Genomic DNA, 12,118 nt, shown 5'->3' with positions numbered 1-12,118 from the left:
GCACCATCAATGACATTTAAAAATTTATTATATTCCTCATCTCAATTTGTGCTCTCTCTTCCCTTTTTATCTTCTCTGAGTATGTGCGGGCTTTTCTTGTACACAAAAACTCTTGTGTGAAGCTGTTTCATATGTCAATTTTGTGATATATATTTTTATTTGAGTCACTCTTTAAAAAATATTGTTTTTATTTTAAATATGAATATGATTGACCGGTCTTCCGAATAAAAATATGTGAGACAGTCTCACAGAAAATCCATTCTGATTTGGCAGCAATATTTATCTTTGGTAGCAATAATTTTAGTGGTCCATATGCAATTGAACAAAGATAGGTATCAAGAGAAAATAAATAAAAATTATTGAACAAGTTATTATCAATCTTATTTAACACAAATAAAGGGTTTGTTATATATATATATATTATATATTATAAAAAACCTTATTTTGATTTATGAATATATATATATATATATAATAAAAAACCTTAATTTGATTTATGAATGAATATATATATATATAATAAAAAACCTTATTTTGATTTATGATTTTGTTTATTATTATTCACAGTCCCATAAAACTTTTTTTTGCATCTTAAATTGTTTCATAGGAGCAATGTTTGTTATTGTTTTCTACACCTTATTTTCTACTGAAATAGCAAATGGTATTGGTACTTCCATTTTCTTATGTATGTGCATTTTCGAAAAACTAGCCCTGTTATTTAATACATTAACACTTATTTAATTAATTTATTTAACATCTAAATACAGGACTGATAGATTAATTTCTCACACTTAATTTTAAACCAAGTCATTCTGATCCAATTGCATTCATGATTTTAAAATATATATCACAATCAATTATACAAGCACTCAGCACGTACAAGATACACTGATTGATATATATATATATAAGTATTTTTGTAATATATTACGTTAATGTATTGTTTACTTATTATACATCAAAAAGTAACGACGATGCATTTCATCGATTAAATATCGTCACTAATTTTTGATATATAATAAGTAAAATAAAGATTATCTTAATATATTGCAAAAACACTTGTATATATTATTATGTTTTTAAGGTAAATTTCCTCTGCTACTACGGTCATCCACCTAGGACTCAAATTATTCTAACACCACACCAGAGATTTGCCTAAACTCTCTCAATTTCTCTCTCTGCACCTCTTAAACATTTTATCAATACAAATTTACATCTCTTCTCAACCAAGCTAAGAATTCCATTTCATTCATTTTGTTCACAACTTGTGGTATAACAACAGAGAGAGAATAATGGAATGACCTTTGGGAGACTGAAAAGAAAGTGAGAGGATGAACTTAGTCTCTTGTTTTTCATTTTTGCGTATGTGTTTTTCTTTTATTAGATCTTGGTTTCATCTGCTCTTCGACCTTTAAGTGAGGAGTCCTCGAAACTGAGTGCATACTAACATTGCGGATTGTCGTTTTTCTGATTGTGGGTCTGTTTGATCTGAAAAGATTTTGTTTTCCCAGGTTGAAAGAATCGATTCTTAATCGATGAATGGAGGATCCGATTATTTAAAAAAAGCGATCCAGTTATTCCCACTTTATATTGATTGCTAACTGCTACTGGGTTCCTGCCTGATTTTCTTAAATTGGTATAATTCTTGCCTTTTTGTTAGCTTACTAATCAGATTTCGATCTGTTGGATTTGCCTTTTGATGATTGCTAGTTAGGAAATTTTGTTGCTTTCGTGTTTATGCAGCAATAATCTGTAATCTATGCGATTCAGCTTATGTTCTAATCTTTGAATCAGTCATCTCATTGCTTAGTTGATTCACTCGATTCAAAGACTTAGAGTCCTCAATGATTATATCAACGTTTATCTTGCTGTCTTTCAAATTTTCTGGTTCGGTTTTGATGGATTGTAGATAAAACTTAAGATAATGGGATTTGAAATTACAGAAAAGATGGAGGTGGATCAAGGTAAGCTCTTTATTGGTGGGATTTCTTGGGACACGAATGAGGATCGCCTTAAAGAATATTTTGGAGCGTACGGAGAAGTGGTGGAGGCAGTCATTATGAGGGATCGTTCTACTGGACGTGCTCGTGGCTTTGGTTTTGTAGTGTTCGCCAATCCAATGGTTGCCGAAAGAGTAGTTAAGGATAAGCACGTGATTGATGGACGGACTGTAAGTACATTATATATGTCTTATGGGATCACAATTCTTTCAAAATGCCGCATTTTGTATTGCCATGATAGCTATTCTTGATGGTGCTGATGTCTGAGTAAAATTCACTGATTTCAAATTTACCATATCCTAATAAAGAGGAGAATAATTTAACATCCTCAGCTTTGTAGCTGCTAATTGACATTGTCTGAGTTTAATGATTCTTACAATGATAAAATGCACCATTATCACGTGTTTCTTTTATGGCGTAGGTGGAAGCCAAGAAAGCTGTTCCAAGAGATGATCAATACCTGATAACTCGCAACCTTGGCAGCAGCATTCAGGGATCTCCTGGACCTGGACGAACGAAAAAGATTTTTGTAGGAGGATTAGCATCTTCTGTTACTGAGAGCGACTTCAAAAATTACTTCAGTCACTTTGGTAATATAACAGATGTAGTAGTGATGTATGACCACATCACTCAAAGACCAAGAGGTTTTGGATTCATAACATATGATTCAGAGGATGCTGTGGATAGGGTGTTGCACAAAACCTTTCATGAACTTAATGGAAAGATGGTGGAAGTAAAGCGAGCGGTTCCAAAAGAATTGTCTCCTGGACCAAGCAGGAGCCCAGGTATCGGTTACAATTACGGTTTTAGTAGAACCAACAACTCACTCAGCAACCATGCCCCGGGATATAATCTTGGCTCGCTTGGAGCATATGGAATCAGGATGGACGGTAGATTTAGTCCATTAGCTAGCGCTCGTGCAGGTTTCTCAAATTTAGGTTCTCCCACGTATGGAATTGGTTTAAACGCCGAGCAAGGAATGAATGCTGTCTTTACAGGGGCCAGTTCCAGTTCAAACAATGACATAGGTTATGGTCTTGCTGTGAATCCCTATTTCACCAATAACCAGAGCAGATATAACACTCCCATTGGTTACAATGCAAACAACAGCCGCAGTGACTCATTTTTGCACTCATTATCAATGAACACATGGGGAAATGCTGGGCTTAATACGTCTACAAATAATGTTAATTCTGTTCCATACTCTGGTTCTGAAACCAGCGATTTTGGAGTCTTTGGAAACAGTAGAGAAAATTGGGGTGCTTCTCCTATTGCTACCTTGTTTGGTGGAAGCTCCTCAGGATACAGAGGTGGGGAACATAGTAATGCACTTGGAGCAGTAGGACTTGGAAGAAATGGTGGAATGGGAGTGGCGACTACATCTTTGTTTGCTGCAGCAGGTGGAGGTTTTGAGGGATCTTATCAGGACTTTTACCAAGGTGGATCTATGTATGGTGATTCAACTTGGCAAACCGCATCTTCAGAGCTGAATATATCGGATTCTTTTGGCTATGGGCTTGGCCATTCTGAAGAGGACATTGGTAAAGATTCTGATTACATGGTTGGTTATAGCATCCCAACTAGCCGATCCAGTAGAGGTAATACTTTCCCATTCATGTACAAAATTCAAAAAATATTGTTATTTCAAGAAACCGAAACATGTTAGCTATATTGTAGGTTAAAAGCTGGAGTTGGATGATTGAGATGAATGTCTTCTTGATGCAAATGTTTTTCTAGATGTTAAAACAGCTACTCAACTCGTGTAATGAATCTTTTCTTTTCTTTTCATTATTTATTTTTTTCTTTTATTAAAAGCATAGTAATATATGGAACTAACTGTTAAATTGGTTAATTTACGGAATATCATCAAAGTTGAAATCAACATTATAGTAGCTTGCATGAAAAATCTTGGAATTGAAAGCAAACGATACAATTATAATCTAACTTTTTCCCCATTACTACTTTTCAGGAATTGCTGCTTAGGAGGTTTCGGTTTTCTGAAGATAATGTAGGTGAGACATCCTTTATAAAAACACGTGGATCGTGCGACTTCATACGTATCCCTCGTAGATAAATTATCTGACCCTTATCGTACTTTCGATATATTGCAGATGTGATAGGGGTCTGAAATGGAAGTATACAATATCAATGGAAAAAGGTTTGAGGCTTTATTTTTCGGCGTTTTGATTAAGATGTTAATCAGAGTGCGGGATGTATTCTTGAAGACGATTCCCGCTTATCTTGTCATTGTGATTCTTAAAAAAAAAAAAAAAAAAAAGAGTAACCATTGGAAAACTAGAGATAGCTCTTTGGTTTTTTCACCATTTGCTGGAGAAGTTTTTAATATCCTTTTTCTCTAAGACTCATAATTTTTCTCAGGTTTATATTGTGAGATTATGTTTGCTTTATTAGCATGAAATATAAAAGAGCGACTTAATTACTAGTTTTCTCTTTGGGATACCTAAAAAGGAAACATTCATTTAGCAGAGTTTTATGTATCTGTGGACCAATGTAAGAGTTGGAGTTCGTTTCTTTAGTCTGTCTGTGAACTTGAATTTTCTTTATAATGTTTGTTGAAATTTGTATTCTTTCTTGTTCATATAAGACAAATATATGCGTAAGAACTAATAAAGACACAAAAAAAAAACTAATGTGAAACGATTTCACATAACTATTTTTTGAGACGAATATTTCATTTGGATCACCCATACAAAATTATGTTAAAAATATTATTTTTTATTATAAATATAGGTAAGATTGACGGTACATACTCTACAAAATAAACATAAGATGAAAAAACAGAAACCGCAAATTAGGAAAAGGAGAGGAGAAGTTGGGGACTAGAGAACATTCCTATTTGGGAAGAGGAGAATAGTAGACGTGACTTTAGTTAGACCTATGAATTTTAATTCGAAAGAGTAGGCCCATTAGGATCTATAAAGCCCGGCAGCGTCCAGTTGGCCCAGCCTATGAGAGCCCACTCAATGTGCGAGTGCTCATTATTTGTGTTATTTGTAAATCTACGGAATAATTAGCAAAATAATTTAGAGAATTTTTTTAAAAGAAAACTAACTCTCTCAATTATATTTGATTGAATATAGTCAAATAAACTTGGAAAGTGTTATTTTTCAAAAACATAGTTTGAACAAGGTTGTCTTTCAAAAAAATTCATGTAATTTCAAGAAATGGCCTTTTTAATTTAAAAAAAAAAGGATAATAAGAACATTTGTAGTATAAAGTTAATATTCGTGAAAGTAAATCAAAAAATTCATAATAAATGAGAAACCAATTTTGCACTTGCAAATTTTTTTTCAAAATAAATTCTAAGTACAGAAAGTTTATTTTGTCAGGGATTGGGACAGTCAAATTTCTTTTCCCTTTTCCGTGTTATTAGGATTCTTTATTCTTTCAAAGGGAAAAGGGGAGAAATGTTGCTTAACAGCTAAAAAGGTCCAAGAAAGAGCTTCCATTTTCCTACTTTATGAAGCTCAAATAAGATTTGATTTTCCGCTAATCGAGGGTCTGGTTTAATTTTGTCTGAAATTTTATTAAAGTAGAGAAAACTAGAATTCAACCTATGTCAGCAAAGTTAGCTCTAAGCAACCTTTTTTTTTTTAAAGAATTAGTATAGAATCGATTCCAATGTATTTAACCAAAATGGAAGTGCACGGGAATTTAAATTCCCGATTGGCTTATATATTTAGTAATTTACATTTTCATAATTCTATTCATCCAAGGGAAAATATCAAGAACAAGAGACGGCTCGATTTTGGAACCGTCTCACAAAGATTTTGACCATTTATCCACCTAAAGAACTTGCTGATCTTCAATATTCTCTAAAATCACTCTCTCAACTCCGATGATTTGTGAAAGTTTGTCAAAAAATGACTGAGAGTAGGACTTGAAAGGTCTTCATTGTGTTATGACGTAAATGGGACATGGAAACCTTGATCTTCAATGTGTTTTTTCTTCTGAAATCAAGTGTTCGTTCATTTATCAAAAGTTATATATTATGATAATATTAAACCGTACAATTTTTGATAAAATGACGACAAAGCAAGTTCATATTGTTACCAAGAAACAGAAAATTCCATCAATGTTGATTTGTCCCAAGATGATGTTTTCGGCTTCTCTAATCTTCATAAAGGAATGGCCAAGAAAATCGTATTGAGACGCATAGAGTTCTTCTACCTTGTAGAATGGGAGATGGAACAAGTAAAAGACCTACTGTTGCTGCTTTAATATCTAGATTCTAGATCCTTTTCTTTATGGGTTTATAGCTCATACATTTATTGTCTATTTTTGAAAAAAAAATAAAAAATAAAAAATTAGCCCACTTTATTTTATAATTTTTAACCCACCAATCCAGTATCCGTTGTAAAATCTTTTAATCTCAATCCTTATTTCTTTTGTTTTTATAATATTATGCAATTTTTTTAAAAAAATTATTTTCATTCGTAGGTTGACTACTTGCTTGATAGATTTTTTAGCTTTAAAAATGGTTGTATCTGAAACATGAAATTTTTGGTTGTATTTTTTAAGTTTTGTGATACTGATTATTGTTTCATTAAACATGGATATTTAATCAACTTTATTTTTACAAAACGTTTAAGAAACTAAAATATAAACACGATTTTATTTTCCCTATTAATAAATATGTAACAGAAGGTTGTGAAAACATTTAAAACATGGTCATTAATGAATTATTATTTTTTAATTAGTATTTGCAATAGGAGACATTTTTTTATTTATTATTATCAACAAGATGGATGAAATGGTATTGTGATTGAAGAGTTAACCGCAAAGATATCAGAATATTATTATTACAAGTAACTTCATAAAAGTCGAGAAACATTCCACATACAATACTAGGCGTGGGCGTTAAAACAGTACTTCATGCCAGAACAGGCAATACATTCCTTTCTATTCTCGACATCAGCAGCATCAGTCTCCGTTCTAAATACCTAAAGTCACTGTGTACTCTCGAATCTTTCAGTAAAATGCTTAGAAAAAAGCTCTACTGCCATAGAACACTCGAGATCCGGAGTTCTTTGATGCCGGTGTTCTCTGATCTGAACTCGAGTTTTCGGAGCTAGTAGGCCCGCTTTCAAAGTCAACTGGAAGCTTCATTTTGGCTAATGACTCGGTGAATTGCTGCATGCTCTTCATATACATATCCACAATCTCCTGCTGATCCACCTTGTTCTCTGGTTCAATATTCAGAGTAACAACAGGCTTTAAAAATGCATCATCAGACACCTCAATTGTTGCGTTACTCTCAGACCTTAAATTGTTAGCACTTTTTTCCTTTGAATCATCCTTAGGAGGTAGAGGATTTTCCTCATTCAGAGATTTTGAATCCTTGGGAGGGTCAGAAGACCGGGAACTCGCAGGAAGAGATGCATTTGAAGATCCATTTGCTGAAACGCTGCTCGAAGGAGAACGAATCTTTGGATTAGGCCTTGAACTCGCTGTGGCCACGGACAAACTATTCCCATGCTCATTCTTGATCTCAACCTCCGACCTTACATGATTTTCACTGTCAGAACTGACCAGGTTATCTGAATTTTGAGAGTCCAATGTCGTACAAGGCATTGCAAAATACTCTTCAACCATCTTATTATTTTCGTTTGTGATTTTTGGATCAGGAAACTCAATCTTCTCTAGGTCACAAGGAATAGACTCTACATACTCAGTATCATGCACACAGGAATCATTCACCACAGACTTAGGTTGTGCAGAAAGCGGAATAACTTCAGGTGGAGCTCCATCAAACGAGATAGATAACTGCACAAACCCTGCAGGTGAGTGGAATAGATCAGTCGAGGATAGAGAAAACTCCTTTTTGAGCTTTCCATCGTGCAGGAGAATATCAGAGACTGGAACCAAAGCGAATCCCAGCAACTGATCTTCAAGATAATTCCTCACCCTGCTTAGCATCCATATCTCACATTTGATGGATGAATCAACTTTCCGAACATTAAGACGAAGATTCTCGTTGAATACTGGATTTCTCCCACCACCATTAATGATTTTGGTGGAAACCGTATCTTCAGGATCATTAGTCAGACATAATTTAGCATAAACATCTTGCTTTTGGTAGATGCATATGTTGTGGATGTCCCTAGCTTCATGTATGTAGACCTCCAAAACACCAACAACTTCGTCTAAATTATACATGGAGGCTTCCTTTCCTTGAAAATTGATTTCTCTCGTCAGGAACCTGGAGTTTACTAAAGCAACATTAGCATTTTGTTTCTCATGCTCGACAAAAACATGAGAACCCTTGAACGGTGACACCACTGACTGAGGAGAATCCATGAGTATGATTCAAAATTAACCTGTAAATCGATTGAATTTGGACACTCTATCATTAATATACACAATAAAATATATCAACCATCTAGTATGCACCAAACTAATCCAGTATTACTATGAATCAGAATATATATATTTTAAGTGCAATCCCCACCATTCACCTGTTCTCTCCAAGAAAAACACTCCTTGATTCTTTAGAAAAGAAAACCAAGCAAAAATTAAATAAAACCACAAAAGATTACGTTTCCGAGATGGCTTAAGGCAGTAAACAAGTCAAACAGGAACACCAAATTTCATAATCCAGCCCAAAAATCAACTGTAAGGCACGGATCTAAAGGCAAGAAGAATGCATCAAACAAAATGAAACACATCTGACAAAGGAAAAAAGCCAAGGGAGAAAGAAAACCAATGGGAAAAGTAGGGAATTCACAAAGCATGTAAACTGTCTGATATATTTATAATCAAGAACAGTAAAGTGCAAGAAACATTTAGTAACAGAAATCTTGGGAGGGAAATAGGAAAACAAATTACAATTCACTATATTTAACCAACCAAAAATCTGAAACCTTGATCCAAATTAAGGAGTAGTCAAGCGAAATTCATGAAGTAAAACCAAAGGTAAAGAGAAAGAACGAAAGACGTCTTTTCCCCAATATCTTCAATACCCATGTTCCACTGAAAAGCCAAACACCAGAATCTCAAAAATAGAAAAAGCTCACCAACAGTTGAGGATCAAGATTTCACCACACTCCAATCACAAAAGTACCAACTTTTCCTCGTATCAACATAACAGTAAGAAAGACAGACACATCTCACGCAAGTGTAAAAGGATACCAAGACATCAACTTGAAAAGAACCCAGGTAAAACAAATCGACAAAGAGCAAAAGGCAAGCTCAATCAAAGCAAAAGAATAATTTTAAACAAGTAAACAAAGAATTCCAAAAGTCAAGTCGACTTCACGCGGAACCTGATGCTGAAATCCAAACGATTGCAGGATATTCGATGTAGCAAGGTGCTCGAGACTTAGTCCAGTACACTGGAACGTGATCTTGGGGGAAGATTATGAAGTTGGGCCATCGTGCGGTGACATATAAAATGGGATTATTGTGATACTTTTTCTGGGATAATAATTATTATTACTATCTGCCTTTTTGTCAGCTTTTACTGTGAATTTCATTAGTGTCACGCGATAAAGAAAGGCAATCCAATCAGAATCCGTTTGAGTGCGATGCACATTTACAAATGGGTTCGGGACAATCGGAGCGTGGGTAGTACGTGCTGCTCGATGTGGTTTTGGAACTCGAAAGTTCTCGGTGTCGGCATTTTCAACAATTATTCCCGCATTCGGGATTGCGTTCACACCAGATAATAGATTTTTGTTCTAATTAAAGCAAACCCCATTTCGAATTATTTTTATTGAATCGACATGACCAATTTATGGGGTTATAATATAATTTGAAAAAAAACTTTCATATTTTTTTTTATTATCTTAATCAATCCACAATTTTAGTTATTATTATTTTAAAATCACACAAAAAAAATTGTTAACATAATATCGAATATTACTGACATATCATATGCTCCGATATAGAAGAGATTAATACAGAAATATAAAAGAAGGAATAAAAAAAAACTCTTTAAATTTACTTAAATTTTAGAAATAAAATATGGAGGTTTATTGTTCAAGATTTTGAAATATGAATTTATTTAAAAACTTAAATAAGATGTATAAGTTTTAAATGTATTGATAGGTAAAAATATGGTAGATCTCTTGTGAGACAGTATCATGAATCTTTATCTGTTAGAGTGGTCAACTCTATCGATATTCACAATAATAGATCAGTCTCACAATATACGACCAGTGAAACCGTCTCACACAAGTTTTTGTCTACAGAATATCAGCGGGTGAATAGATCTTTTAAATTTTTTGAAATATAAAATGAGCCAATGTGCATAATCTAGAGAAGCAATAATTCCATATAGAACAGTGGGAGCATATAAATAAATTAATAAACTTTCTATGGGACATTAAATAACTTTCTATAAGTTCAAAGCATTTAATAGTTTTGGTGACCAGCAAATGTTAAGACCAAAGTTATAGTCTTCAATGTTTTGATATTTATGGTTTCAACACAAAGTGGTCATATGATATCCAGAAATGTGCCTAACATTTTGGAGGTTTCTAGACTTTTTTGGAGTCAGTCTTGTTAAATCTCATTTTTCCAATATAAAATCATATTTTAGAGAGAATATATTTTAAGTGATTTTTCTCAAATCTGTAGTTCAAGGTAGCCTTCCTTTAGATGGTATACGGCAACGTTTTCTGAATATGACAATTATAATTCCTAATATTTTCTCGAATAAATGTAATATTTATTAAATTTTAAGACAAAAACTTACGTGAGACGGTCTCACAGGTCGTATTTTGTGAGACAGATACTTTAATTGTGTCATCCATGAAAAAATATTACTTTTTTATGCTAAGAGTATTACTTTTTATTATGAATATCGGTAGAGTTGATCCGTCTCACATATAAAAATTCGTGAGACCGTCTCACAAGAAATCTACTCTAGATTTAATATTGTATCCATTAAAGTTCATCTATCAATATCATCCCATGTGGTAGAAATTGAACTCACTAGTGTTATTTATAACATACTCAACTCTTCGAATATTTACTTTTAACATTAATATTTAACATAAATTTCTTTAGAGTTGTATTTTGACGAATGTATTTTATGTATATGGATTTCGATTTTTTTTATTTATTATTATCAATGAAACAATAGATAAAATCATAAATCTGTAACTTACTTATTTGCACAATTATAACACAGAGTAAAATGAGATTCAAATGGATTCATTATCTGGTGAACTTGAAATCCATCGTAACTAACATGAAACATTATATAAACTTGGAATTCGTAGATTTGAAGTTTACAGCCTTATTTCTCTAAACTTACAAAAATATATTTGAAATTCATAAATCCTAACACGATTTAGATTTAGAAGAATATGAAATATTCCGGGTATTATTATTATTTTTGAATAATGATAGCTAAATACGTTAATATAATTTTTTCTAACAAGTAGTTAGTTATCATTATTTTTGGGGTTTAATATATACATAATTATTAGCTCCACCAGTTCGTATTCCTTTTTTCTCTGATTTGAGTTGTGTTAACAACAATTATGCAACCTTTTAAGCATCCTAATTAAGTGGATTTCATAACCTCTCTTAATTCGTACATCATTGCGAATGAACTTGTCTACCAAAAAAAAGTTGGCTTTGATATTTGATGGTCTAAGCCTAGGGGTAAATTAAAGTGCACGCATTACAATATATTAATCGATTGGCCAAAATTCAATGCACAAATCTCATGTTTTTTGAGATTATGGAATCTAAATTTCTAGCAACTTTCCGTCTAATTCTATGAAAATTGTGAGGATTATATTTTCTGTTAAAAGGGTTATTGTTGTTGGATTGTACAAATTTAAGGTTATTTTTATTTTTCTAAAATAAAAAATAATTAATGATCTCATAAAAAAATCAAATTTATTTGACAAAAATATCACGTATAATATATCAATAATAGGTCGCTTATGAAACGATCTCACAGATTTTTTTTCTTCTTGATACGTATAACCCTATCTACTTATGCTTACAATAAAAAAGTAATATTTTTTGTATGAAATTTTTTTTATGAGTGACTAATTGAAAAGATCTGTCTCACGAAAATTGAACCGTAAGATGATATATCAAAATGAAATGGTGGAAATCTCGATTTCAACTCTTGT

The 12,118-nt window shown here is 32.8% G+C and overlaps 2 protein-coding genes across 8 annotated transcripts; one reads left to right on the top strand and one right to left on the bottom strand.

The window, feature by feature from the left end:
- The first annotated feature begins 1,110 nt into the window (after nt 1-1,110).
- LOC142526761 (heterogeneous nuclear ribonucleoprotein 1-like) lies at nt 1,111-4,567 on the top strand. 4 transcript variants are annotated; one of them, XR_012815348.1, is made up of 7 exons: nt 1,111-1,323; nt 1,512-1,636; nt 1,944-2,170; nt 2,422-3,598; nt 3,678-3,762; nt 3,970-4,012; nt 4,112-4,567. XR_012815348.1 is itself a non-coding variant. In XM_075631333.1 (6 exons), the coding sequence occupies exons 3-5, from the start codon at nt 1,949-1,951 to the stop codon at nt 3,981-3,983; spliced, it is 1,413 nt and encodes a 470-aa protein (XP_075487448.1). In that variant the 5' UTR covers nt 1,111-1,323; nt 1,512-1,636; nt 1,944-1,948; the 3' UTR covers nt 3,984-4,012; nt 4,112-4,567. The 4 variants fall into 4 exon arrangements, 3 of the variants coding, with proteins under 3 accessions (XP_075487448.1, XP_075487449.1, XP_075487450.1); XM_075631333.1 differs by lacking the exon at nt 3,678-3,762; XM_075631334.1 differs by lacking the exon at nt 3,678-3,762 and having other exon boundaries at nt 1,111-1,362.
- Nucleotides 4,568-6,766: 2,199 nt separating this feature from the next.
- On the bottom strand, nt 6,767-9,556 carry LOC142526424 (uncharacterized). 4 transcript variants are annotated; one of them, XM_075630821.1, is made up of 2 exons: nt 9,280-9,556; nt 6,767-8,341 (listed from the first exon to the last, which is right to left on the bottom strand). In XM_075630821.1, the coding sequence occupies exon 2, from the start codon at nt 8,319-8,321 to the stop codon at nt 7,005-7,007; it is 1,317 nt and encodes a 438-aa protein (XP_075486936.1). In that variant the 5' UTR covers nt 8,322-8,341; nt 9,280-9,556; the 3' UTR covers nt 6,767-7,004. The 4 variants fall into 4 exon arrangements, with proteins under 4 accessions (XP_075486936.1, XP_075486935.1, XP_075486937.1 ...); XM_075630820.1 differs by having other exon boundaries at nt 9,287-9,548; XM_075630822.1 differs by lacking the exon at nt 9,280-9,556 and adding an exon at nt 8,871-9,273.
- Between the last annotated feature and the right edge of the window lie 2,562 nt (nt 9,557-12,118).

The sequence above is a fragment of the Primulina tabacum genome, chromosome 15 (assembly GCF_025594145.1).
Source record: "Primulina tabacum isolate GXHZ01 chromosome 15, ASM2559414v2, whole genome shotgun sequence".
In the NCBI taxonomy this organism is placed as follows: Eukaryota; Viridiplantae; Streptophyta; class Magnoliopsida; order Lamiales; family Gesneriaceae; genus Primulina; species Primulina tabacum.
Note: the sequence above shows the minus strand (reverse complement) of the source record. Positions and strands in the feature narration are given on the sequence as shown.